The sequence below is a fragment of the Amblyomma mixtum genome, chromosome 2 (assembly GCF_055824585.1).
Source record: "Amblyomma mixtum isolate Tamu chromosome 2, ASM5582458v1, whole genome shotgun sequence".
NCBI classification, from domain to species: Eukaryota; Metazoa; Arthropoda; class Arachnida; order Ixodida; family Ixodidae; genus Amblyomma; species Amblyomma mixtum.
In genome coordinates, this window is record NC_143013.1 from 13,251,693 (window position 1) to 13,275,374 (window position 23,682).

The window sequence follows — 23,682 nt, forward strand, 5'->3', positions numbered from 1 at the left end:
ATGTTAGAGTTGAAGTCCATTCTAAACTTGTATCGGTTGTAAGCCCCCGCTGCAAGATGAACGCCGATGTGAACCGAAAAGGTAAGATCAGTTTTTTGAGAAACGCGGCGGCTTTATCGAGTTTATGCTTTGCCAACCTGCCATGGGGTCGGCGCCAAAACTTACAAAATTTTTTTTCTGGCGCAGTTATGGCCATCCAGGCGAAAAAGAAGCGTTCCAAAGGTCCCAAGTCCAAGCTCAAGGGTCGCTCCGATGCGTCTGACAAGAAGCGGTAGGCCTAGGCTTTTCCATTTACGCTGCTTTATTACCGCGTTCCAGTCTCCTGGCAGCGTCTCAGGCTTGTCAGAGTGCCTGTCTCTTCTGGTCGCGTGCTGAACGCCGTTATAACAGCCACTAGCAGCATACGAAACCGACGGGAAAAAGTTCACAGCTACGTCATCGTAGCCGCCGCTAAGTTTTTGTGACACTTTGCGTCTGCCGTCCGATGCGCGCAGTGTGCGTGTGCGCGCTCGAATCGCCTTCCGAAACGTCCGCGCTGAACTGACATCGACGTGCCCGTACATATCAAAGCGACAACATGCCACATCCTCGTTCGCGGAGGCTGTGCGCTCATTTGATGGAGCGTCGAAGTGAAAGGCAAGTGGAGTATTACAGCTACCTGGATGTAAGCCTAAATTAGGCTGAGTTGCTGCAGTGTAGTACGAAGGAAGGAATCGGTTCTCCGACTGGTAGTATTTGATGGTACCAAGCGCGAGTATCTGGCGGCCGGATGCGCCAAATCTGCTGGTGGAGGACCCAGAAGCGCTCCCTTGGCGCTCGTGCTCGTGCTTCCGCGAAGAAAAGCGCTCGAAACCGTGCGTGCGTGCGCGGGTGACAAACAATAGCTGCTGATCAACTTCTTTCCTCGTCACTTCGTTATCGTCATCTTCTTCGTCGTCGACACGTTTCCCAACCGGCAGTATCGGTGTTCCACGTTTTCTGGTATCGGCGTTCTTTTTCGTTGCTTCGTGGGCCGCGCGCGCTGTGAAAACTGGCGAACCGCCGACCGGTGGCCGCCGAGAGACGTCCAGTCCGGTCATCCAACTCGACCATGCTCGCTCCTGCACCGGTTCATGAACTGAGGTTCATTATCGCTCTTTTTTTCCTCGTTCCCGTAGTCAACGCGTGGCTAGACGGTCGTGCCGTAGTGAGTCGTACTTTCGTGGCGTCGACTGTCGCCGCGACCCCATGTTCGTTCTCTCGGGCAGCGACATGTTTGTCACCGTAGAATGTGCTGCGGCGTAGAAAGTGTGCCGAATTTTCGTTGCCTTTTATTGTCATTTGCAAAGGAAGGCATTGTTCGCTAGCGTGGCCGTTTCGTCGGACCCGAATATAGCCGGTCCGCTCTGTATTGATTGAATCGATTTGACTGGCGTCACGGGGAAAAATGCGTGTTGCTCGTATCGTCAATGGGGCGGGGAGCCGTCCTGACGGAAGCGCCTTTTACGAGCATTGCTTGCGTTATGCACGGGCGTAATTGATGCTGTGTTCTGTCACTTGGCGCCTCTTTATTGGGATTTCTGTTGCGCCGCTGTCAGGTAACCGCCCGAGGTGGCAACCTTTTCTGTTAGATCCTGGGCGAGGGGGCCTTGGGTTTAACTGCGTCTGGGGATGGATACATTCGGGGTTTCTCAATTCGGTTAGCCGTTCCCGTTCATTCCGGTGGAGTAGAGTTTACTCACTTCCTCGCGACCCTAATGGTAAAAAACCGAAGTAAGCGTGGTGACGCGGTACTTTGCTCATGACGAAGTTCTCGTCGTTCTGCCGTCTTTCGGTTTCTGCGCCGAGCTTTTTCCTTTCAGTCTGCGAACAAGGCGGCCTCAGCTCGCGTTCGCTCGCATTCCCAGCGCGTGCGACATGCTTCCGTGTTTACCACAGGGCACCCAGGTCAGCGACGAAAATTCTCGCGCTTTTGTGGTGGTCGATGAACTTGGGGCGACCGGGTGCGGCGAGGGCGGTAGCTCGGCGCGATGGTTCTGGACGTGCAGTGCAGTGAAGCCGCGCTTATCGCGACGGGTTGTACCGGAAGCCGGCCGTGCGAGTGTGCGCTATCTGGCCCCCTCCTCCGGTTTCGCTTCTTGCCCGCTCGTTTAATACCGGCGAAGGACCGCTAATGATTGTTGCCAGGTTCTTCCTGCAGCCGTCGCGCACTGCGAGAAATTCCGCCGTCGTTAGGGGGCAGTGTTTTTCGCAAAACTAAGTCGCCGTACTTTATGCGACATTTGCGAAAGGTGTTGGTATTGTGGGAATGTCCCTCCTTCATAGGAGCGAAGGAATTTTGGCCGCCATGCAAAGTCCACCTTACCTGTGGCCTGACTTGTAGAACTTAGTTGGCTCGGAAAGGTTTCCCGGTATGACTTGCAACTTGTTCCTAATAACTACTGTCTGTGTCTGTGTCCTTCATGCAGTGTGTTTGTAAGGTCTGTATGTAGCAGGTTATGGTGCTGCCGTCGATTTTCTTTCTTTTTTTTCATCTTTGAGCTTCAAGGCACTGTTGTCATGTGGTTACATGTATAGCACTGACCTGTTTATGCGTCTTCTATGTCTCCTTTGAAGTTTAGGTTGTGGGTCCTTGCACAGCAGACAGAAACACTTGAATTAAGTTACCATGCTCACATTGCTGCTTGAGATTGTTCAGTCTTTGTACCAACAACGTTTCTGTGCTCTCTGCTGTGCCAACAGGAATGAGTCTCAGTATGACTATGCTGGTGAGGATGAAGAGGAAGAAGAGGAGATCTTGGGTTCCGACGATGACGAGCAGGAAGACCCTAGGGACTATTGCAAAGGTGCGTTTGCAGTTGCTGCTACTTTTTCTTTCTTTAGTGTTCATACTGGAACAGCGTGAAAGACTGACACAGAGAATGAGGCACAACAAACAGTGCACCGTGTTTGTCTTCCCTCATTCTTTGAGTCTTTCACGTTATACCGATGTGAACTCTAGCCATTGTGCCCAGCTTATTGTCCTTTTTTAGTGTCTAGAGCCCCGCCGCGGTGGCTTAGTGGTTATGGCGCTTAGCTGCTGACCCGAAAGACGCGGGTTCGATCCCGGTTGCGGTGGCCGAATTTCGATGAAGGCGAAATTCTAGAGGCCCGTGTACTGTGTGATGTCAGTGCACGTTAAAGTACCCCGGGTGGTCGAAATTTCCGGAGCCCTTCACTACGGCGTCCCTCAGAGCCTTAATTGCTTTGGGACGTTAAACCCCAACAAACCAAACTAGTGTCCAGAGCATACTAAAACACTCATAGCGCTTAGTTACAAGGGCTGCAGCGTTTTAATAATGTGACAAGTTTGAAAAGCTGTGGCAGTTGGCACTGACTAGATAGCTGGATAGTGCATCAGCTTGTTACAATTACTACGTCGTTTGCTTGGCAGTTTGTGGTGTATCATTTCACTGATAATCCAGGAGTTCGAAATTATCCGGAGCCCTCCACTACGGCATCCCTCATAGCCAGAGTTGCTTTGGGACATTAAAGCCCGTAAACCAAACCATACCAAGCCAAAGCATACCATATCTACACTATGGGCTGTGAAGACACTGTAATGGAGCGCTCCGAATTATTCCAGTTAGCCAGGGCTCTTTAAAATCCATAATATTACAGTACATGAGTGTGGCGATTTTTGAGGTTTTTAGTAGCTGACTGGAGAAAATAGAGTATAGCGGGCTTTGCGTAATTGCGTGCATAGCGGAATAGCGGGTCCAGAGTGCGCATGCGCAGAACGCTAACGGGGAAATAGCGTTAGCGTACGCACGCAATTTTCAGAATTTAGCGTTGCGGCATTTGCGCCCTTAGCGTGGAAACATGGCGGCGTCCTTTCAAGCTACAGCCGCCCGCTTCAGCCGATTCAGCAGCTCTTGCGATTCCGGTCGGCATGTTTACCGGCAACTACTGGTGTTTTTGCTTTTCGCTATGACTTACCTTGCTTCGACGATAAAGTTTAAGCTGCAATTCAGCCCTGTTTTTAAGATACACTCTCGATTCTGGAGCGCGCAAGCCTAATAGCACCTCCAGCTGCACTGCTACTGTCTGCAACGGCCCGGAACGCAGCAGAAACCAGCAAAAACGTCTGGAACGAGACAAAAATAGATTTGGAGGCTTTTCGCGGTGTTTTATGGACTTAAATTATGTAAAGAGAGTTTATATTAAATTTACAAAAGTTTTTTTAACATTAGACGTCATGTGATAACAAATATTCTTGCTCCAACGGCTTGTAGTTAACGTTGCCTTTACTAGATGGCGCCACTATTTTACGGTTCTATTTTATTTTTTTTTCAATTTCGGGGTAATTTTGCAGACGAAAATGAACGCTGCACTAATAATTTGTTTAACAAACTCGGAAATATTATACTTTGGCAAGTTAGCGGCAATGTCAACCATTTTAAAAGGAGCGTTGGCATCCATGTCAAGCAGATGGCGTTTAGCGTTTTCAAAACGCTACACTAAAACTGTCTGTGGGGATAAGTTGCTTGCGGCACGCTAACGTAATTTCCCTTAGGTCCGCTATCACGCTAACGCTATACTAAAACTCTCTAATGTCTGTGGGTAAGAAAAGCTGCTGCAGTAGGAAACCCTGTGAAGCAACCACATGCTTACTGTTCCACATGTACGGGAGCATTGAGTTGTGCCTTGCAAGTAATATTTTGGTGTATAACGTTTTTTGCATCTGCCAAAACAAAGGTTAACAAGGAGCATGGATTAGCAGCCAGTGTGCTCTTTTGTTTAGAAGTCAGAGAGAGCATACTTGTGTTGAATGCTTTCCTGTGAAATTTGCTCTTAGGAAGTTTAACCTGGTTTTGGCGATTGATGCTAACTTGTCTGGTGCTTCTGCTGCAGGGGGCTACCACCCAGTAAAGATCGGGGACCTCTTTCACAGCCGATACCACGTGGTTCGAAAATTGGGCTGGGGCCACTTCTCAACGGTGTGGCTTTGCTGGGACCTTGTGTGAGTTTTCCAGAGACATTAAGGTTTTGTGTGGTGGGTCTTTTATTTATTTATTTTTTTTCCTGTAGCGGCTTTAGCTTTGTATGCGTGTTCATGACATGTGGACACAGAGGAACTAGGACGAAGTGGAATGGGGTGGGGAACACAGATGTTGCTCTTTCTTGGCAGTGGGGGAAGCTGGAAAGTTCGAGAGCTTTTTCTGCGAAAACAGTGCCAGTGTCACATTGCACGTGTGCGTAGCATCCCTGCACAACGCCCCTGCTGACTGCTCCTGAGAAAACTCGTAAAAAGGTGGTCTGTTGGATCGATGTGGAGGAAATGCAGTACCATTTTTTTTCCCCCTCTGTTCCCACTGATTCTGTTCCAGTTCTCAGTCCATTATCTTTCACTCTCCAATTTATTCCACTTCTGATTCTATTGCAATTCCGACTGTGCAACTTCACATTGATAGAATGCGGTGAGTCCTCGTACCACTATCGATGATGTGGTGCAGTGGTTAAGGTATGTCACCACCTTTTTCAAAATTTTTTTAATTTGGACTCTTAAATTTTTATTTCACATTTAACTTATAAAACACAGTTTTGTATGATATTCAAAAGCAAAAAAGAGTGAAAAAATCCATGCTGGCATTTATTATTCTCAAAAAATTGCCCAAACTTTGCTGTTATGCAAAAATTCATAACTAGCGAATGGAGAGCAGGAATTGTAAACTTTTTGGCACAGAGTTAGCCAACTAACCGTACTATGCAACCAACTAGGATCTTTGCCATCCGATGATTGGGAAAAAAGTTATAGCAAAAATGCCAAAGAAAACAAAAAAATGTCATTTTTGCCTGCATTCCTTGACATAAAACTTGATTACATCAAAACTCATCATTCAATTTCATTTATCCTAGTTCATTGCACAGGCTAATAACAAAGAAACGAGCGTGCAAAGTTTCAATGAAAAATATTTATTCATTTCGAAGTTATCACTGTTTGCGCAACACGAAAATGCAAAAAAACAAGTTTTGAGAAAAATAAGATTAAAGTTTTTCAATCCTTGTAGAAACAAGATCATCATACCCTAGGAAGTTAAAATCCTCCAGGTTCATAGCTAGGGCCCTTCGTAGCTGATACGAGCTCTCTTTTGGCATTTGTTGCTGCCCGTCTTTTTTTGCGGAGATGTTTTGCCTCACCCGTTGATTGACGCTGGGCCTTCATCACACGGTAATGGTCACTGGTGCAACATGCTACGAGAGTGCGGTGGCCAGATTCGATGCCTGCTTCCCTCAAAATATCTGCTGTACTTCTTTTGCCATCATTGAAGGACGAATACAGTAGCATTCAAAGCGATAGCGTGAAGCGCACGCAAAGTAAACAACTGAGATGCTTGTAGCGTCATGCATCCCTCTTGCGGAAATTTAAAGCAATGTTTTAAAAAAAAGGAAGCCTTACAAATTGCTTTTGAATAATCTTTTAGATATTAAACTAAAACAAAACAAAAAAATTTCAATATACACCGTTGATTATCGCCGAGTGATCATTTTCTGTTACCAAACCACATCAGTTTCGGTTTCAGAACTGTCCACCACCTGTTCGAAAGTTGGCTATAACTTTTTAACAAAATAAGATATCAACATTATTTTTGCTGCAAAACATTGTTGAATGTTTGGGGATTCCCAAAATATAAAAAAGGAAAAATGTGATTTTTACAAAAAAATGCCTTTTCAAAGGTGGTGACATACCTTAAGCAATGTGCCGCTGCGCCTGCACGTGGCTGTTCCAAACACAGCCACCGATGGGGCTTGTGAGATGCAGGTTGCTCGTCCCAAACAGTGCCAGAAGGAATAGGTCCTGCTGGTCTCATTTTTGTGCAGGTGGTTCTTTGGGAGGCTGTGTATCTTGCACGTGGGCCTACTGTTGGCTGAGTGATTTTCTTCTTTTCATTTCTGCTGAGTCACTGGTCCGGTGTCTACCTCCTCATCCCTACAAGTGGAGAGGGAGAGAGTGAAGGGGGATGGTTGGCAGGTGGCAGCTGGGGAGAGGGAAATATCCTGAGCACCACACAGGCGCCGATGCGGCTGGACAGTTTTCGCCTTCATGGCCCTTTTAATGCTGTCGCATTGAAAACTTTCTTTCATTTTCGGCCATGACATTAACTTTCAGTGAGGGTTGGCTCGGTGTTGCCTTTGAACGAATCTGCGGGGAATGCGACGATGGTAATGAAGATTTCTCTAAACGGCAAAGAAATGCCGTGAAAAATTACTTCAGGTTTGTCTTAAACGACTGAGGCTGTCCTTCATCACTAGATTCCTTTCAGAATAGCAAATAAAAACTTCATGAGGTTGCGTTGCAAAAGGCTCTTTTATCCTTGTGCCCCTCCTCATGTTTTGCATGGAACATACTTCGGATACAGCAGACTTTTTCTTTTTTATGCGAGTTTTGGAGTTCGTTGTAACAAGCTTTTCTCTCATTTCTCATACCCGCGGCAACTCTTAGCATTTCATCTTCTGTGGCACGGCAGAAGCCGTTTGCATGAACAAAAGATTGGCTAGGTTTTTCAGGGGTCTTTTTTTTAAAGTAGGGTTTCTAAAAACATGGAATCGTTGAGCTTGGCGGGCTTTTTGGGTTTCCGGAGCACCTAAATCCTTGGATTTTTCAGCCCCTGCCCACGGTTGCACTGCAGCCGCTCGTATCACTGTGGTTCACTATACGGGCAGTCATTATATGGCCATTTTTCTGAGGGGTTGTATGTCTACATGCTCCTCTTTTTGTGCGTGTGTGCACCTTGGTCAAGAATGGGATGAGAGTTGTGACACGTGCAATTTTGGAAACCGTTTGGGCTCCTTGAGGATGAAAAGATGGTGGGCCCCTGTTATAAAGCATTGAAACAAAGGACCCTGTTATGTATGCATTTTGTGATGAGTGCAGCTCACAGTGACCTCTATTGCGCTGGCAGGGGCAAGCGGTTTGTGGCCCTCAAGGTGGTCAAGAGTGCCTCGCATTACACGGACACTGCCCTGGACGAGATCAAACTCCTGAAGGCGGTGAGTTTTGCTGCAGTTATTCGCTGAAGATCCAAAGAACTAGATGTGATGGCTCATCTGGTGCTCGCGTTTCGCTTTCCTCTTTCCTATGCACTCCAGGTCCGAGACAGCGACACAGATGACACGTGTAGGGAACGAGTCGTGCAGCTTCTCGACGACTTCAAGATCTCTGGCGTCAACGGGACCCGTATCCTGTACTGTAGTTCTGCCTGTAGTGCTACAGCTTCTCTCATATATTGGATTTAATTGAGGTTAGAGACGTGTGTTCTTGGATGTCAGATGGGCAGCTTTGATTGGCAATTGGTTTGCAACTCCTAATGCACGAGGCCCTGTCATCAGATGATCACACTTGGTGGTGTTCTTAATGCGTGCGTGCATCACTGGGTGGGGTGCCTGGCTTGCAGCTGTTGTGCTCATGTACATTCATTGTCAAAAATATGCAGCCCAAAGGGGTCTGCTTCTAAACCATGTATGCAGTCGGGGCTGAACATCCCTTCAAGTCCTAAGCTTCAGAAGGGTGAGGGTGACTGCTTATCTCTCCTCTTAGATTTAGAAACTCGAATGGTTCAAAATGAGCTGCACTGCATGGCCTAGAAGTAAACCCGATGTGCTTCTAGGTTTTTCAAGTTTTCTGCACAAAGACCTGAGAAACAGCCTCAGCTTACAATGCTTCTTCTGCACAAGGTAGAATGAGCATTGTAAGTTGGGGTGCAGTTCAGTCTTGCAGCAAGTGACTACCTGTTGTAGCTGCTGTTCCGAGTCAAGTTCCAGCTTTACGTTTGTTTTTTTTTTTTTTTCTGTGCGCTCTCCAAGTTGTTTCCTGAACGAGCCTCTTTCCAGATATGTGCATGGTTTTTGAAGTGCTGGGACACAACTTACTCAAGCTGATCATTCGGTCAAATTACCAGGGCATTCCACTTCAAAATGTGCGAACCATTATTAGGCAGGTAGGTGGAACTTTCATTCGATGACCACTTGTGCTGTGACTTTCAACGTGTTGAAGACTTTTGCTGGTAAAAGGTGGTTTCCATGCCTTGGCTGGAATTCTTCAGAACTTTGCGTTTTATATCAAAGATAATGTTGGCTGTACAGGGAGCTGTTGCCCCCTTCCCCCTGTGATTTTATGTGCTGCTTGCACCTCGGCGAATATTTTTGACTGTTTTGTTTATCATATCTTTTCGACATGTCTTGTCGAATTCGATGGAGGCGAAATTCTAGAGGCCCGTGTACTGTGCGATGTCAGCGCACATTAAAGAACCTCAGGTGATAGAAATTTCCGGAGCCCTTCACTACGGCGTCCATCATAGCCTGAGTCGGTTTGGGATGTTAAACCACCATAAACGTATGTGAAGAAAGCAATAAGTTATCAGCCTTCCGCTGGTAACCTTGGATCTTTGGTCATGTTGCATTACTAGCGCCATGCTCTGGCTCTTGCAGCCATTTGCAGTCTTAAGTTAGCTGATATGTAGCATGTTGTCTTTTTTTGTGGAAGTACTAAGATACGCTCACTAAGATTTCTCTACTTTTATTGGTTTTATTTTTTCGTGCATACTGTAGCCACGTATGAGGCTCTGACGCTTCAGAACCTGAGTGGGTTTCTTGTTCGCTGTGGCCACTGCATGGGTTGGCTGTGGCTTTTGAACAGGTCAAACTGTGCAGGAACGGTAGTAATAGGGAAGGCGCAGTAACTGTCTCACTATTGGCAGGTACCTGAACTGTGCCCTAAGGAAAGGGATAAAGGAGGGGAGGGAAAGTGTGTGGAGAGAAAGAGGTGCCTTAGCAGCGGAGGGCTCCGGATTAATTTAAACCACCCCGGGTACTATGTCCCAAATACAATGCAAGGTGATTTCTGAAGCAGAATATTCAAAGAAAGAACTTCATATTTGTGCAAGGATGATATTTGTATCGAAAGGTGCCAGTACTGTGTTTCGTGTCGGAGCCGTAGTGCTTGACACACCAGCTCAGTTGCTTTAAAGGAGTATAGACACCTAACTTTTGGGTGTGTGTTTTCTTGTTTGTAATGATGTGTAAAGGATTATTATGCATGGATTACCCCATACTATTTTCCTACGACCCCTAAATAATTTGCAATCAAATTTCTTTCTCGTGCTGTTGTGGTTTTGGTTTCAACAGCCAAATGATGAAATTTAATCGCTGCTTCTGCATTCATTGTCATTCCATCTGTCGATGAACTGGCTTTAGCATTGTAATGAATTAAATCGATGAAGCAGTGATTATGTCGCAGTTTTTGCATTCCTAACGCGACCTATAAGCAGACCTTGACGTCAGTCATCATTCGTTGTTGAAACCAAAGCAGCATGCCAGAAAAATTCGATTATAAATTATTTAGCAGATGTATGCGATTACCACATGGTGATTCGTGCATACTAGTGTCTTTCGCATCATTTTAGAAAAGAAAACACGCCACCAAAATTAGGTGTCATACTCCTTTTAACGGATGGGGGAATGGGCGAGCATATCAAGGCATCAGCAGAGCTTTGTTCATTACCAGAATCTTTATAGAGAATTCAGACTTCTGAATTAATCACATTCTTATTGTTCTATCATTCCTCCTGTTGTTCACAAACACAGTATCATTTAAAAAGAGAATATGACTGCTAACACAATTCCGTGAAAAATGCTAAAATCTAATAAAATCTTAGATTTTTCGTGGAATATCGGGTAGCTAGGGGCCTTCACCACGGCCAAGTAATTTAGTGCCCACAGTAAACGAGGAACCCATAGGGGTCCAGTATAATGTAGGCTCTTATTTTGTGTTCATATCTTGACGAGTGTTTGTTCAGTATGTGTGCGGTGTCTGGCACGCATTCCATGTAGCTCTGGCATTGCATGTACAGGTGCTAGAAGGCCTGGAGTACCTGCACAGCAAGTGCCAGATCATTCATACGGACATTAAGCCCGAGAACATCCTGATAGCGGTGGACGAAGCCTACGTGCGCAAGCTGGCCTACGAGGCCACCCAGTGGCAGAAGATGGGGCTGCGCCTCCCCGGCTCACTAGGTGAGTGCACCGGGCTCTGTCTCAGTGTTGCGCGCATCGGAGAACTTGGAGAAAGCCATGGATAAGATGAGAAGTGCCGTGTGGGCCTGTTGCACCGGTGTGCAGAGTTGTACCGGCGGCGCAAATGGTGATATGTTGTGACCTTAGCCACAATTCATAAATCATTGTGTTTGGATGCTTAGAGCCTGTTTTTGCTTGAAAATACCTTTTTCCTGGAGTTTTTACATATCTGTGCTAAACGTTCAGGGATGGTGCCAATCACTACATCATGTAATGGGCATGTTGCTGGGATTAAGCAGTTGTGACTTAGGAAATGGGAGAATGTAGAAGGGGTGGAACGTATCACCAGAACTGCTGCAGCAGGAAGCTTACTGGCATGTATCATAACAGCAGTGGTGTTTAAAATTTATGCTGAGGGTGTCGTTCCAGGGGGTTTAGCTAGTGAAATTCAGCTGACTCTGAAACGAGTGTGAAGCTAGTGTTCCCTTTTGACTATGATCTCGAATTTGGAAGTTGTGCAGAGCCGTGCCCTCTCCGTTTGCGCAGTGAGCACAGCACCAAAGGAGTTGCGCACGGTGCCCACGCTGCTGCCTGAGGCGGGGGCTGCCGGGGCGGCCGGAGTGGCCAGCGGTGGTGGCTGTGGGGCAGCCTCCAAAATGTCGCGCAACAAGAAAAAGAAGCTGCGCAAGAAGGCCAAGCGGCAGCAGGAGCTGCTGGAGCGGCAGATGCAGCAGCTGGAGGAACTCGACATGGAGGAGGACGACGAGGACGGGGGCCACGGCGAACAGGAGGGGGCCACCCTCAACGGTGGGGGCCCCCCGTCCCTGGGCAGCCCTCCCGACATGCCACCTCAAGGTAGGGCTCTCTCGGTCGGGTGGGTGGGGAGCAGTATGAAAGGTGCCTTCGTGTTTTGAAATGCAGAGGGCTTCCATTAAGGGGAGACACTGGTCTTAAAACGAAAATTTTTATTATTAGAGATATTGTAATGAAATTTGGTGTGCATATGTGTTTCTTCCTCCTGTTCTCAAAAAATGTAATTAGTTTCAGCTTATCTCAATTAGTTCTCAACAGATGAGAAAATAACTGTAGCCTAATTAGGTAATTTCTCACGGGACATTAAGACACTTTCCCTAAATATTTTTTGGTTCAGATTAAAATGTAGCCGTAGCCAAAGACCTGCCATGCGGAGCTATGCTATTTATATTGTTATTAAGGTACATCATCATATAAAAATGTTCAATTATGTCGATGCATCACAATTCTGGAATATAATTAGCTGGTATTATTGTCTGCAAAATTTGGTGCGTTCAATTTAGCCACATAAAAATAGCATAGCTCTACAGTTCAATTCTTTCTGAATTCAACGGTGTAAAATTTATTAAGATTGGACCACAAAAACATAATGAAAAGTTCCGTAAGGCTAGTGACATTGGCAAAAAAGGTGAAGCTGAGAAAATCGCAAAGTTTTGACACTAACTACAGAAAATTTTGTGGGGAATCTTCAACAACGTATTTTATTTAGATGTTCCCTATCTGTTTCCCTACAAAACAAAACAAAAAGTGTCTTATTCCATCCAAGGAAACATTATTAAAAAAATGTCGTAGGTGAAAGTGTGATGAAGTTGTAAAAGAAATGATTTCTCATGAAGTTATCAGTACATTTTTTTAGTGAATGGAGTGCAGGGTGTTGAGCTCTAAAGGCAATATTTTGAATCCTGAAAACTGTTTTTTGAGGGACCTAGTGGTCTGGAGCCAAGGAGATCCGAGCCCCCACCATGGCAAGCAGTTGGATGGTCCTGAAAAGGACCGTTGGGTGTGACGCTCGACACGTCTTCTACTCTGTCTTTGAGAAAAACCGCCTGGATGTTAGGCAGCACGCTGCCCTGTGCCGCTGGAGAACGTCTCCATAGCAGTCCAGGACTGTAATCTATAGTTGCTCCCGTTTTGTGCCGCCTTGTCAGCCTCTCGTATTAGTGCTCTTTAGATGAGGTCCATTTGCCTTGCGCAAACGCAGGGCGCCTTCCTCAAAGTCAACTTCCTGTGCCGCAGGTCCCGCACTTAGCTTGCGCTAAAAAGTTGTTTAAAACTTTCATGCCCACAATCACGAACTCAGCACCAGCATCACCGGTCTGGCACTCCGCGCTGAGGCCAAGAAGTTCAAACTTGCGCTGGGTCGCTGACTTTTCCGACAGAGCGGACTTCGTGCGCGCCGATCGCTCAACAAGCTGCGCCTGCTGCACCGCTCTCTCGCACCACCGCAGAGTAGTACTCGGCATCAACACGAATTGTACCGTGACCCGGGATGCAATTCGTGCTGGAACTTGGACCCGCGGTGTCGTCAGCGAGCAGTGTGGTTGACGTTGTCGGCCGATCGCGCGAGTCCGTTACTGGCTCTAACGTAGGTCCCAACGGCGCACTTGTGGCCAACGCCTACGGCGTTTTGTTCCACGCCCGTTTCTTATGGCTTCTAAAAGCTCGTTGCGTGCACGGTTTATGTCGACTGTCTCCAGTCATTTCGATTGGGTGGAAAAATTCCCGGCACAAAGCAGAAACACAGTGCGTCGAGAAAAAACAAGCGCAAAAGCAGACGCGCACGAAGCGACAGCCACGGCGGTGAACGCAAAAGTGAAAGAAAAAAAAATGATGCGCCGGTCACACCAGCCAATGGCAGGCGCGGTACTGCGCGCTTCAAATGACTTGTTGGTCACGCCAGCCAATGGCAGGCGCGGAATGGCGCGTTTGAAGAGCGCGCCGTGCGCGAGCCAATCAGCGACTTGGAAACGGCCTTCGGAAAACCGGCCAGGGCAGGCGTTTCGCTTGGGCAACGCAATTTTGAGATATCGCGAATTACGCACAAAGAAAACGGCTACAAGCCAAGCCCAAGATGGCGGCGGTCGGCCGGCTGCAGCGTTCGCGGTGCGCGCAGCAAGTTCGAACAAATTTTGCCCTTTTGAGGGCATTTCGCGGCTGCCGTGGTATATTGAAAGCAGATTTTATCTCATTTCCCGACCGAATTTAGCGTTAAAAATTTGAGAATAGGTGCTCGAAAGGTCAAACGTTCCGAAAATGAGTTTTGCTCAAAATCGATTTTTTGGCTATTTTAGACTGTTCCAAGACCCGCGTCTCCCCTTAACAAGAACTCGGTTTAGACAAATTGTCAGATAAGGCAAATAATATGGGAATATTGGGTTGGTTCCCCACAGACCTGGTGTAAAAGAACAATCCACTTCAAAGTTGTTTCAGCCACGAGCGACTGAGCAACGAGGTGAAAAATTTCCAACACCCGGCATGGGGGTACGCACAGGAGGACATTAAAGTTTGAAAATTGTGGCTCACCGCACAACAGTGTGGGTTGACTCTTCTTACAGACCCAGTAGTCCCCACCCGCTGCGGTAACCGGGTTTTTGCAGGGATAAGTCTCCCGATCTCACTTTTGCTAAAAATGCTGGCACCCCAACACGGATAAACACCCAACAACATTTCGGCAGCGATCACTACATATTGGAAATAGCGCCCTCAAGTGGCCCCAAACGTCGTAGCGCTCGAGCCCCCACCCTTGTCGATTGGGACACATTCCGTGCTAAAAGAGCTGCCAGAGAAGCTGATACCCCCGAAATACTAGACATAGACGTCTGGGCACAGGATCTTTATAAAGATGCCAAGGCAGCCACCCGTACGTTGGAGCGGATAGCCGTGGAGATTGCGGATAGCCGGCTTCTTCACCTATGGGAGGCAAAGAGAGGACTTGAGAACCGACTCAAACGACAGCGGTGGAACCGCAATCTGCGAAGAAGAATAGCTAGGCTGAACAAGGAGATCGTGGATAATGCAGCTAAACTTACTCAGCAAAACTATGAGGACATATACAACCACATGGATCGCAATATGGGAACTTGGAACTTGCTATGTCATCTACTTGACCCTACAGGTAGCAGAACCACTCTGAGGCAGAACCTGCAAAAGCTTGTGCATGCATACGCAGGCACACCAGAGGACCTTTTCCCTGAACTTAAAGACAGATATATTGGCAATGCTCCAATCCAAGCCTTCCCAGATTATGCTGGTCCGGAAAACACGCAGCTCGACTTCCCCATTACTGTGGATGAGGTTAGGGCAGAAATTGCCAGGCTAAACTGCAAATCCGCCTCTTGCCCAAGTGCAGTATCCAACAAGATCCTCCGCAACCTGGATGAAGAGTCTCTACAATTACTGAGTATATGCAGAAATGCTGGCCGGAGGGCTCAATGCCACAAACATGCCACGTCTTGTGTAGGTAAGCTCATGGAGCACATAGTTCATACCCGCCTCAACCTGTTTATACAAGCTGTACCCCCCCCACCATGATTGGATTTCGATCAAAACTTTCTACGGAGGATGTAATGCTTCAGCTCAAGCATCAGATTATTGAGGCAAAAATGCGGGACACCAGAATAATTCTCAGACTCGACTTGGAAAAGGCCTTTGACAATGTCAGACATGACGTGATCTTGGAGAACCTTGATGAACTCAGGGTGGGAGCCCGCGCCTTCACCTATATCGCGACTTTCTCTCAGGTAGAAAGGCACATTTTCAAGTAGGAGGTCTCCACTCGCGTGACTTCTCCCTCGGCAACAAGGGCACCCCACAGGGATTGGTTCTGTCACCCTTTCTCTTCAATGTTGCAATGCTGAAACTTCCACACCAATTAGTGCAGATCCCGCAACTCCACCACAGCCTCTGTGCTGACGATATCACCTTGTGGACCACCGTGGGCAGTGACGCCGAAATCGAGGAGAAACTCCAGCGTGCCATCGATATAGTGGGGAACCATGTAGACCCCGGGGGGCTGCGGTACTCGGCAGCCAAATCTGAATTTCTCATATTCCGCAAAATCAGATCCCTTGCGCAACCCCCACCGGCCATCGAACTCAGTATTCGCGGAGTCCCCATTCCTCGAGTACCCAAAATTAAAATCTTGGGCCTAATTCTACAAAAACACGGCTTCAATGGTGACTAAATTCCGAAGCTTCAGGGAACCTCGCAGCAAATTACGCGACTCATTCGCCGCATTAGTAACTGCCACTCGGGCTTGAGGGAAAGCAATACTTTCTGTTTAGTACAAGCCTTTGTGATCAGCCGCATAGCTTACATATGCCCTTACCTACATCTCAAGTCAGCTGAAAAAGAGAAAGTGGAGGCCATAATCAGAAAATGCGTAAAACAGGCAGTTGGGCTACCCATGCACACAGCAACTGAGAAAGTGTTAGGTCTCGGTCTTGATAACATCCTAAGTGAGATTATTGAAGCGGTCACCGTCTCGCAGTACGAACGACTAACGGCCACATCAACTGGCAGACACGTGCTGTCTACACTGGGCATAACATAGAACAAGGCGTACCAACAACTGACCTTCCCAAACATATACGCCAGCTTCTGGTCATTCCTCCACTACCTTGGAACATGCACCCAGATTTCCACTCTGAACGTCGTGCAGAGAGAGCCAAATCATTAGGCAAACACTTTCTTAATGATACCTCTGTGGTATATGTAGATGCAGCAGATTCTTCAGCTGACAAGATGGTAGCTGTAGTCACCACGGAACGTGGTACACTCGCTCAGCACACACATGTTGGAGAATAAACAGCCATTGCTCTAGCCATCGGGATCCTCGGCAGAAACCATTGTCAGCGACTCAAAATTGGCGATACGTAACTACACGTTGGGAAGAATCTCCCCACAAGCAGCACGGATTCTGCAAAATTATCAGCCCACGTGGCGCATTCGCCTTATCTGAACGCCTGCTGGTAATGAGGCGGCTCATAACCTAGCTCGAGAACTGCCCCGCCGAGCTGAGTCGTGCAGCCCACCCGCCCTATACTCCGGCAAGGGCAGGTTGTTTTCTTAGAGAAATCCTGCTGCACTACAGGCTTGAAAGACTTAGATTCCCCCCAGCAGATAAAACGCTCTCCAAACAACAGGCCAAAGCCTGGCGGATGAGATTAAGAAGTTTGCAGGGGTACGGTGGCTGCAGCTGGCAAAGGACAGGGTTAATTAGAGAGACATGGGAGAGGCCTTTGCCCTGCAGTGGGCATAGTCAGGCTGATGATGATGATGGTTACATCATTTATATCGGAAGTTTTGCGTATGGCTGTCTGAATTTCTGAAGAGACACCACTTCTGTTCCGCAGAGGAGACAGGTGAGCTTGGTACAACTGTGAAGCCAACTTTAGGTGTTCATGTGATGCAGTAGGCAGACATGGCTCATGGACCAAACTTTTGTTTCGACAGTCACATTTTTTCCGGTTGTTGTTTGTGTGCATGTCCAGAGGGTGCGTTGCTGGACTGGACGCGGGGTGCAGAGGGTGGTGACCCCTCGTGGGCACTCACGGGAGCTGGGGGCGACGTCTGCAATGGTCACCGTGGCGACGGAGCAGCACGGACGACCGCGAGTGGCCGCTTGGAGCGGTCCGAGAGCACCCTGGCACCACCCACGCCCACTGCGCAGCTGCGGAGGGTGGCCTCCTGCCCCGGTTAGTTGCCTTTCTCCTTTTTACTCTGCACATTATTTGTGTTTTTTTAATGGAAGTAAAACTGTCGCCCTTCACTTTCTGTGGAGCAGATATGTGTAGCAGAAAGTATGCGCCCCCTGCTGAAGTAAATGACTGGCTCATTGTACATTACTATAGGACATGCCATAAGGCACAGCCAGGTATGTTTTGGGGCATCGGTGCGTGCCTCAAAGCGTCTGTTGCTCCTTGGTAAAAATTACTTGCATGAAAAGTGTGCCAAGTGTGTTGCGGCAGTAGTTTTTTTTTTTTTTTTTAAGTGATCAGTTGCTGCTGGCGTACTATTGGCCCCGGAAGTTTGGAGCTTACGTAATACACCGTACTGTCCCGGGTAGTGGAGCTTTTCTTCTTGCATGTTCTTCCCGCCGTGTTGACTGGGTCATGTCCCGTGTGCAGTATGCTTGCTTAGCTGTTGCAAAAGAACTAGTTCAGCAGCACTGATCTCATTCTCCTTTGTAATTTGTGGTTTCTTTTCGTTCTAGAAAACCAAAAAACACCAGAGAAGATGGCAGATCCTGTGCATGAAGTTTGTAATATATCTGTAAAAATAGCTGACCTTGGAAATGCCTGCTGGGTGGTAAGTTCCCAAGTTTTTCTTTTTGTAAACACATCCTAAAAAAACTTTTCCTGAAAAAGCCCAGAGGTGACTTTAAAAAGTGTTTTTGTGACCATGGTAGCAAAACTGTGGACGTGGTGCTTCTCGGTCTGTGGAGGCGGGAAAATTAGCGGAGCAGTGCCTCAAATCTCACAACTACACTGTTTATCTAACAATATCATTGTCACATCATGCCCCTCGCCTCCCAACTTCATTAGTTTTCCTCTCTGAATGGGTGTAAATGGGATTAAACAGCCAGCTAGCTATTCCTTGCATGCCAAGAATACTAACTCTTTCCGGTTAAAACCGAATTTCACGAGCTCTGCGTATGATGGCTGTACTGCCTTCGGCATGTTGCTTGCGAATGCACGGTTTGGGACAAAGTCTAAAAGCAAAAAGCAAACCTGCCGCTGTGGGAACTGCGCTATACCCGCAGAACGAAGGGCCCGAAACGAGTAGATGGTGAAACGATAAGAACACACAAACAGCCGAAATAAGTGCTCCGTTGGCATTCGCCGTCGTAATTAGGCCTTGCTGAAATGTGTGTTGTGTGTTCTCTTGACATAAAGGAATGCAATAAGGGTACAATTGTCTTCCTGTCTATCAAAGAACTTGAGTTATAGGGTTTTGAAGTTGTCAGTTCAGAAATGTGAAGAAAAGTTTGTATTCCTGTTTTTGAAGTGGCACCTTCAGTACTCTATGACTCAAGTTCTGTGATAGGCAGGATGATAATTTTTGTCCTAATTGCACTCCTTTATGTTGAGGGGGGACCCTGGTCTTGAAAAAAAAAATTTATTAATCTAGATATAGTAATGAAATTTTCAGGCCACATGTATTTTTGTGTGCTGATTTTAGACATGTCATTTAATTTTGTGTAAAACAATTCCTTGAGCACTTATGCAATTTTTATGCAAGTATTTTGGAGAGAGCATATAAGAAAATTTGCTGCAGGAAACTCGCTGAAATGCATGCCATTGGGCTCTCTTGACACCAAGGAATGCAATAAGGGTAAAATTATCATCCTGGCTATCACAGAACCTGAGTTACAGGGTACTGAAGCTGCCACTTCACAAACAGGAATACACACTTTTCTTCTCATTTCTGAAGCAACAACTTCAAAACTCTATAACTCAAGTTTCATGATAGCCAGGGTGATAATTTTACCCTTATTGCATTCATTGGTGTCAAGAGAACCCAATGGCATGCATTTCAGCGAGTTTCCTGCAGCAAATTTTCTGCAAAACTTTTCCCAAAATACTTGCATAAAAATTGCACAAGTGCTCAAGGAATTGTTTTACACGAAATTAAATGACATATCCAGAATCAGCGCACAAAACTACATGTGGCCTGGAAATTTCATAACTGTGACTTCATTAATAAATATTTTTTTTCAAAGACCAGGGTCCCCCCTTAAGAGAACTCGTAACATGCATTTCAGCAAGTTTCCTGCCAAAAATATTCTTGAAAAGCTCTTCATGAAAAACTTGCGTTACATTTACGTAAGTGCTCAAGGAATTGTTTTACATGAAATTAAATGACATATTTAGAATCGTCACACAAATATACACATTCGCTGAAGATCTCATAATTGTGACTACATTAATGAAGTTTTGTTTTCAAGACCAGGCTCCCACGTTAAGGTGTGTGGGTTGTTTGTAACAGCAGTGGCCTTATGGCTGGTAAGCTGCTGACATCTGTTGGAGTGTGTCACACTCGTGTTTTTCTCTCCTGTCGCAGCATCACCACTTCACGGAGGACATACAGACGCGGCAGTATCGGTGCCTTGAGGTCCTGTTGGGTGCCGGCTATGGCACACCGGCCGACATTTGGAGCACAGCCTGCATGGTATGCAATTTTCTTTCCACATCGTGCTGCATGTCCACGACAACCTTTTGCAATGAGTCAGTCGCAGCCCTTCTGGGACGCATAAGCGTTGAACTTGACTACTCGGTATGCAACCTAATGCTAGAGGAACAGTGCAGAATTAGACACAGTGTTTGTGTTCTTAAATTAGTCTATTGATTGTACTTCTTATACAGTGCGATACAGTAAAGTTCCAATAATTGCAGCTTCCAGTTTATTTGAATTGGTGTTTCAGTGTGACCAAAATGTGCGTGTGCTTCAATGAGAGAAAATGCCTAGTAGCTTGGATGTAGAGCATAAATCAAAGTAATTGTGAAAACAATGATGAAAGGTAATTTGAGTTTGGTGTAGTTGCTGAATTGTTGTTTGCGCAGGCTTTTGAGCTGGCCACTGGTGACTACCTGTTCGAGCCACACTCGGGCGAGGACTACAGTCGGGACGAAGACCACCTCGCCCACATCATCGAACTCCTCGGGGACATCCCCAGGCACATTGCTTTTTCGGGCCGATACTCCAGGGAGTTCTTCAACAAGCGAGGTCAGTATAATACTCCCTTTTTTTTTTTTTATGGCGTAAGCCTTACTTGCCACATTGAGCGAAAACCTGTGTGTGCGTGCATTAACACTCAATGGTATTCATAGAAGATGGTGTCCTCGTGCAACGTGGCAGGTGGCAGTTAATGATTGGTCGCGCAAGGTTGCTTGGGTTCGCACAAACCTGGATAGCGCAGACCTGGATAGCACAAGCGTGGATCACTCAAACCCGACTGGGGGCCATTGCAGGGCAGGGGCGCACCTCTTAACTGCTGCACCACGGTGCCAGAAGTGGTATGACTACACCCAGGTATCTATGAGTGCGAAGTTGAGAATGACCTCATGCAGATGGTCGCCACATCCGAATGCAGCCTGATGCGGCAGCTGCTGGGGTAGGGGGGTGTGGACCGCAGTAGGGTGACGACTGCCTTCACAAAGTTAGCCCACAGATCAGAAAGGGTGCGACGGCTGCATAGAGCCATGCAGAGGTAGAATGGCCGGCTGCGGGGCATCAGGTTACATAACACCGCTGCAAGCAGTGACTGCGTTGGCGGGTTTACGCCATCTCGCACGTAAGCAGTCTTAAGTGTCTCTGCCGACTGTTTTTCCTGCTGCTGGGTTTGCCATCTTAGTAAAAGTAGGAAGACTTTTTTTTTTTTTCTGGAGTTGCTTCTTACTATTTTGTCTAATGCTTGATGGGCAAAAGGGCATGTATATTTCACTGTGCTATTACAGTTTTAACTTTCACTTCACTGTAGGCAGCAGGGCACACTAAAGGAAATCTGTCTCTGGTTGATTTGTTTTTGTTAACGAAGATTTGACTAGGGTGCCTCATTAAGTATCCACTTGCTGATTCTAAAGTGAACCACTTGCCTTGGCTGCCCAGTGGCTTTGGTGTTAGCTGCTGAGCCTATGGTTGCGGGATCGAATCCTGGCCATGGCAGCCACATTTGATGGAGGGTAAATGCAGAAACATCTGTGTGCTGGGCGATGTCAGTGCACGTTAATGAACAGCGGGCGATCGAAGTTAAGCCCTCCACTATGGCATGCCTCATTGCTGATGTGGTAGGAATACTCTCTGTGCAATAGAGAGGTTGTTTTGATGCTTTTTTTGTTTGGTCTGAAACTTTTTTTGGCGTTGGTGACACACAGGGGAACTGAGGCACATCAGCAACCTGAAGCCCTGGGGCCTCTACGAGGTGCTAACAGAGAAGTACGACTGGACCCCCTCTGAGGCGCAGGCATTCGCAGACTTTCTCCTCCCCATGCTGGCCTATGACCCGGCACAGCGAGCCAAGGCTTCTGACTGCCTGCGCCACCCGTGGCTGGCAGCACAGCCCACCGCTGTGGGCTCGGAGAACAACACCCCCGTCACCCGTGTCTCCTCGCGAGACGAGCCCATGGCAGCTGTGCCGCGTCCCCCCACCCCCTCGTCCAACCAGTGTCGGCCCCCGTCGTCGTCGCCATCTTCGTCGTCCTCCTGAGAAGGCCCCTGTTCCTCCCGCTCGTTGTCAATGTGTTGTGGCGTGTTCCGAAAGAGGATCTGCTGCGCTTGGGGTGTAAGTGCGAGGCGGCGGCAGCGGCAGTCGCGAGCTGGGCTGCGGAGTGACGTCCCTCGGCGTGCGCCGCAACGTTTCCGGTAGAACAGGGCTTGGCAGGCGGGCACGGCGGCACTGGTTTTCGTGATACGTGGCCGGAGGTTTTAGAGAGCACATCAGGCAGTTTGTAGCAGGTGTCGTGCTGCACATCTGCAAGCTTGTTAGGAAGCCTGGGCATCTCCCGTCGGCTCGCACACTCCGATTGGCCCAGATCTGCCCGGCCTGGGGCATGGATTTGTCAAATGCCTGGCTGGAAGTGCAAGATCCTTTGTTTCTGCAATTGGCGTCCTCTCTTGCTCCGTTATGTTCCAGCATCGCTTGGCTGCCTGTGGGTTTGGAAAATGAAATGGGGGACAAATTGGGCCAAGACTGTCGCCATTGTGACATGACTCGCGTATGACTGCTCGATCTTGAACCAGTGAAAATGGCCTGGCAGATGGACATGTTTCCCCCACATGCCACTTTTTGGCTGAAATTGCAGTAGGGGTGTGCATCTCTGCTGTTTTTTTTTCTTTATGCCACAAAAATTGTTGCAGGCACAGTGCGCCGATGTAAAAGTCACTGACTTTTCTGTAATTAAATGTAAATTTGTGCAACGAGTGACTTTTCTTCGTGCTCACATTGGGCTCTGATGGCTGTCCGTGGGGAAGTTTTCTAGCCTGCCGACTTTCCTTTGCATTTGTGTTGGGCAAATTGTTTAACTCTTATCAAACAAGTGTGCAAAAGTAAACAGTGGTTCCTCTCGGTTATCTGGTTGCACTTTATCATACACTCTCACAAAAAAAAAAAACTGCACTTTTCTCTTGCTGGAAAGATGTGTATAAGCTTGCTGGGCCGGTGGACATATCTTGAAGCCTAGTAGTTATCTTGAGGTATGTCAAGGCATATAGTTTGTGGCCCCCGAGGCTTTTGTACACAGATTTGAGGAATCGGGTCTTGCATTGTGCAAAGTACTGCCCATTTCGTATGTGTAAACTAAACAGTTTAGAAAGTGCTGCTGTGAAGTATACTGAATTTAGGACGAGTTGCACATTGCTGTGTTCCTCCTGACTGCAGCTGTTGGCAGTGGCTACTTGCTTTTCCAAAGGCGTGTGTGTGTATGCTTACATGTGTGCGTGCAGGAAAGTGCTTAGCGTTTAGCCCATGCTTGTCGTGTGGCAAAGTGGTAAGTGAATTGCGTTTTTTTTTTTTCTCTCTCTCTTGACGGGGTAAATTTTTACCTTACACCGAAAGAAAAGTTTAGTACAAGGCATTCAGTGTTTTTTTTTTGGTAGATTTTGAAGTATGTTGTAACGAATCGTGGCTGTAGTTTTCTTATTTTCTGTTTGTGCTTTTGTTTAAATTGGCAGTGTAGTTGTGTCGGTGTGCGTTTCGTTTAGCTGCGCTGCTTCACAATGGGCCGCTAGCCAGCTAAACGATTTACTCCAGCTGCAGTAGTCCTACTGGTCATGTTTCAGTTGCATTTATTTGTGGCCTGCTTATCAGCAGCTTGCCCATTTGAGAATGACTGTTGACCC

General features: G+C 47.3%; 1 protein-coding gene across 1 annotated transcript; it reads left to right on the forward strand.

The window, feature by feature from the left end:
- Positions 1 to 22: 22 nt before the first annotated feature.
- On the forward strand, positions 23 to 23,682 carry LOC149358465 (SRSF protein kinase 3-like). Its single transcript, XM_089570534.1, has 14 exons — positions 23 to 81; positions 187 to 271; positions 2,722 to 2,825; positions 4,873 to 4,981; positions 7,923 to 8,010; positions 8,110 to 8,197; positions 8,851 to 8,957; positions 10,869 to 11,031; positions 11,578 to 11,886; positions 17,337 to 17,540; positions 18,059 to 18,153; positions 19,909 to 20,016; positions 20,409 to 20,571; positions 21,720 to 23,682. The coding sequence occupies exons 1-14, from the start codon at positions 57 to 59 to the stop codon at positions 22,049 to 22,051; spliced, it is 1,980 nt and encodes a 659-aa protein (XP_089426660.1). The 5' UTR covers positions 23 to 56; the 3' UTR covers positions 22,052 to 23,682.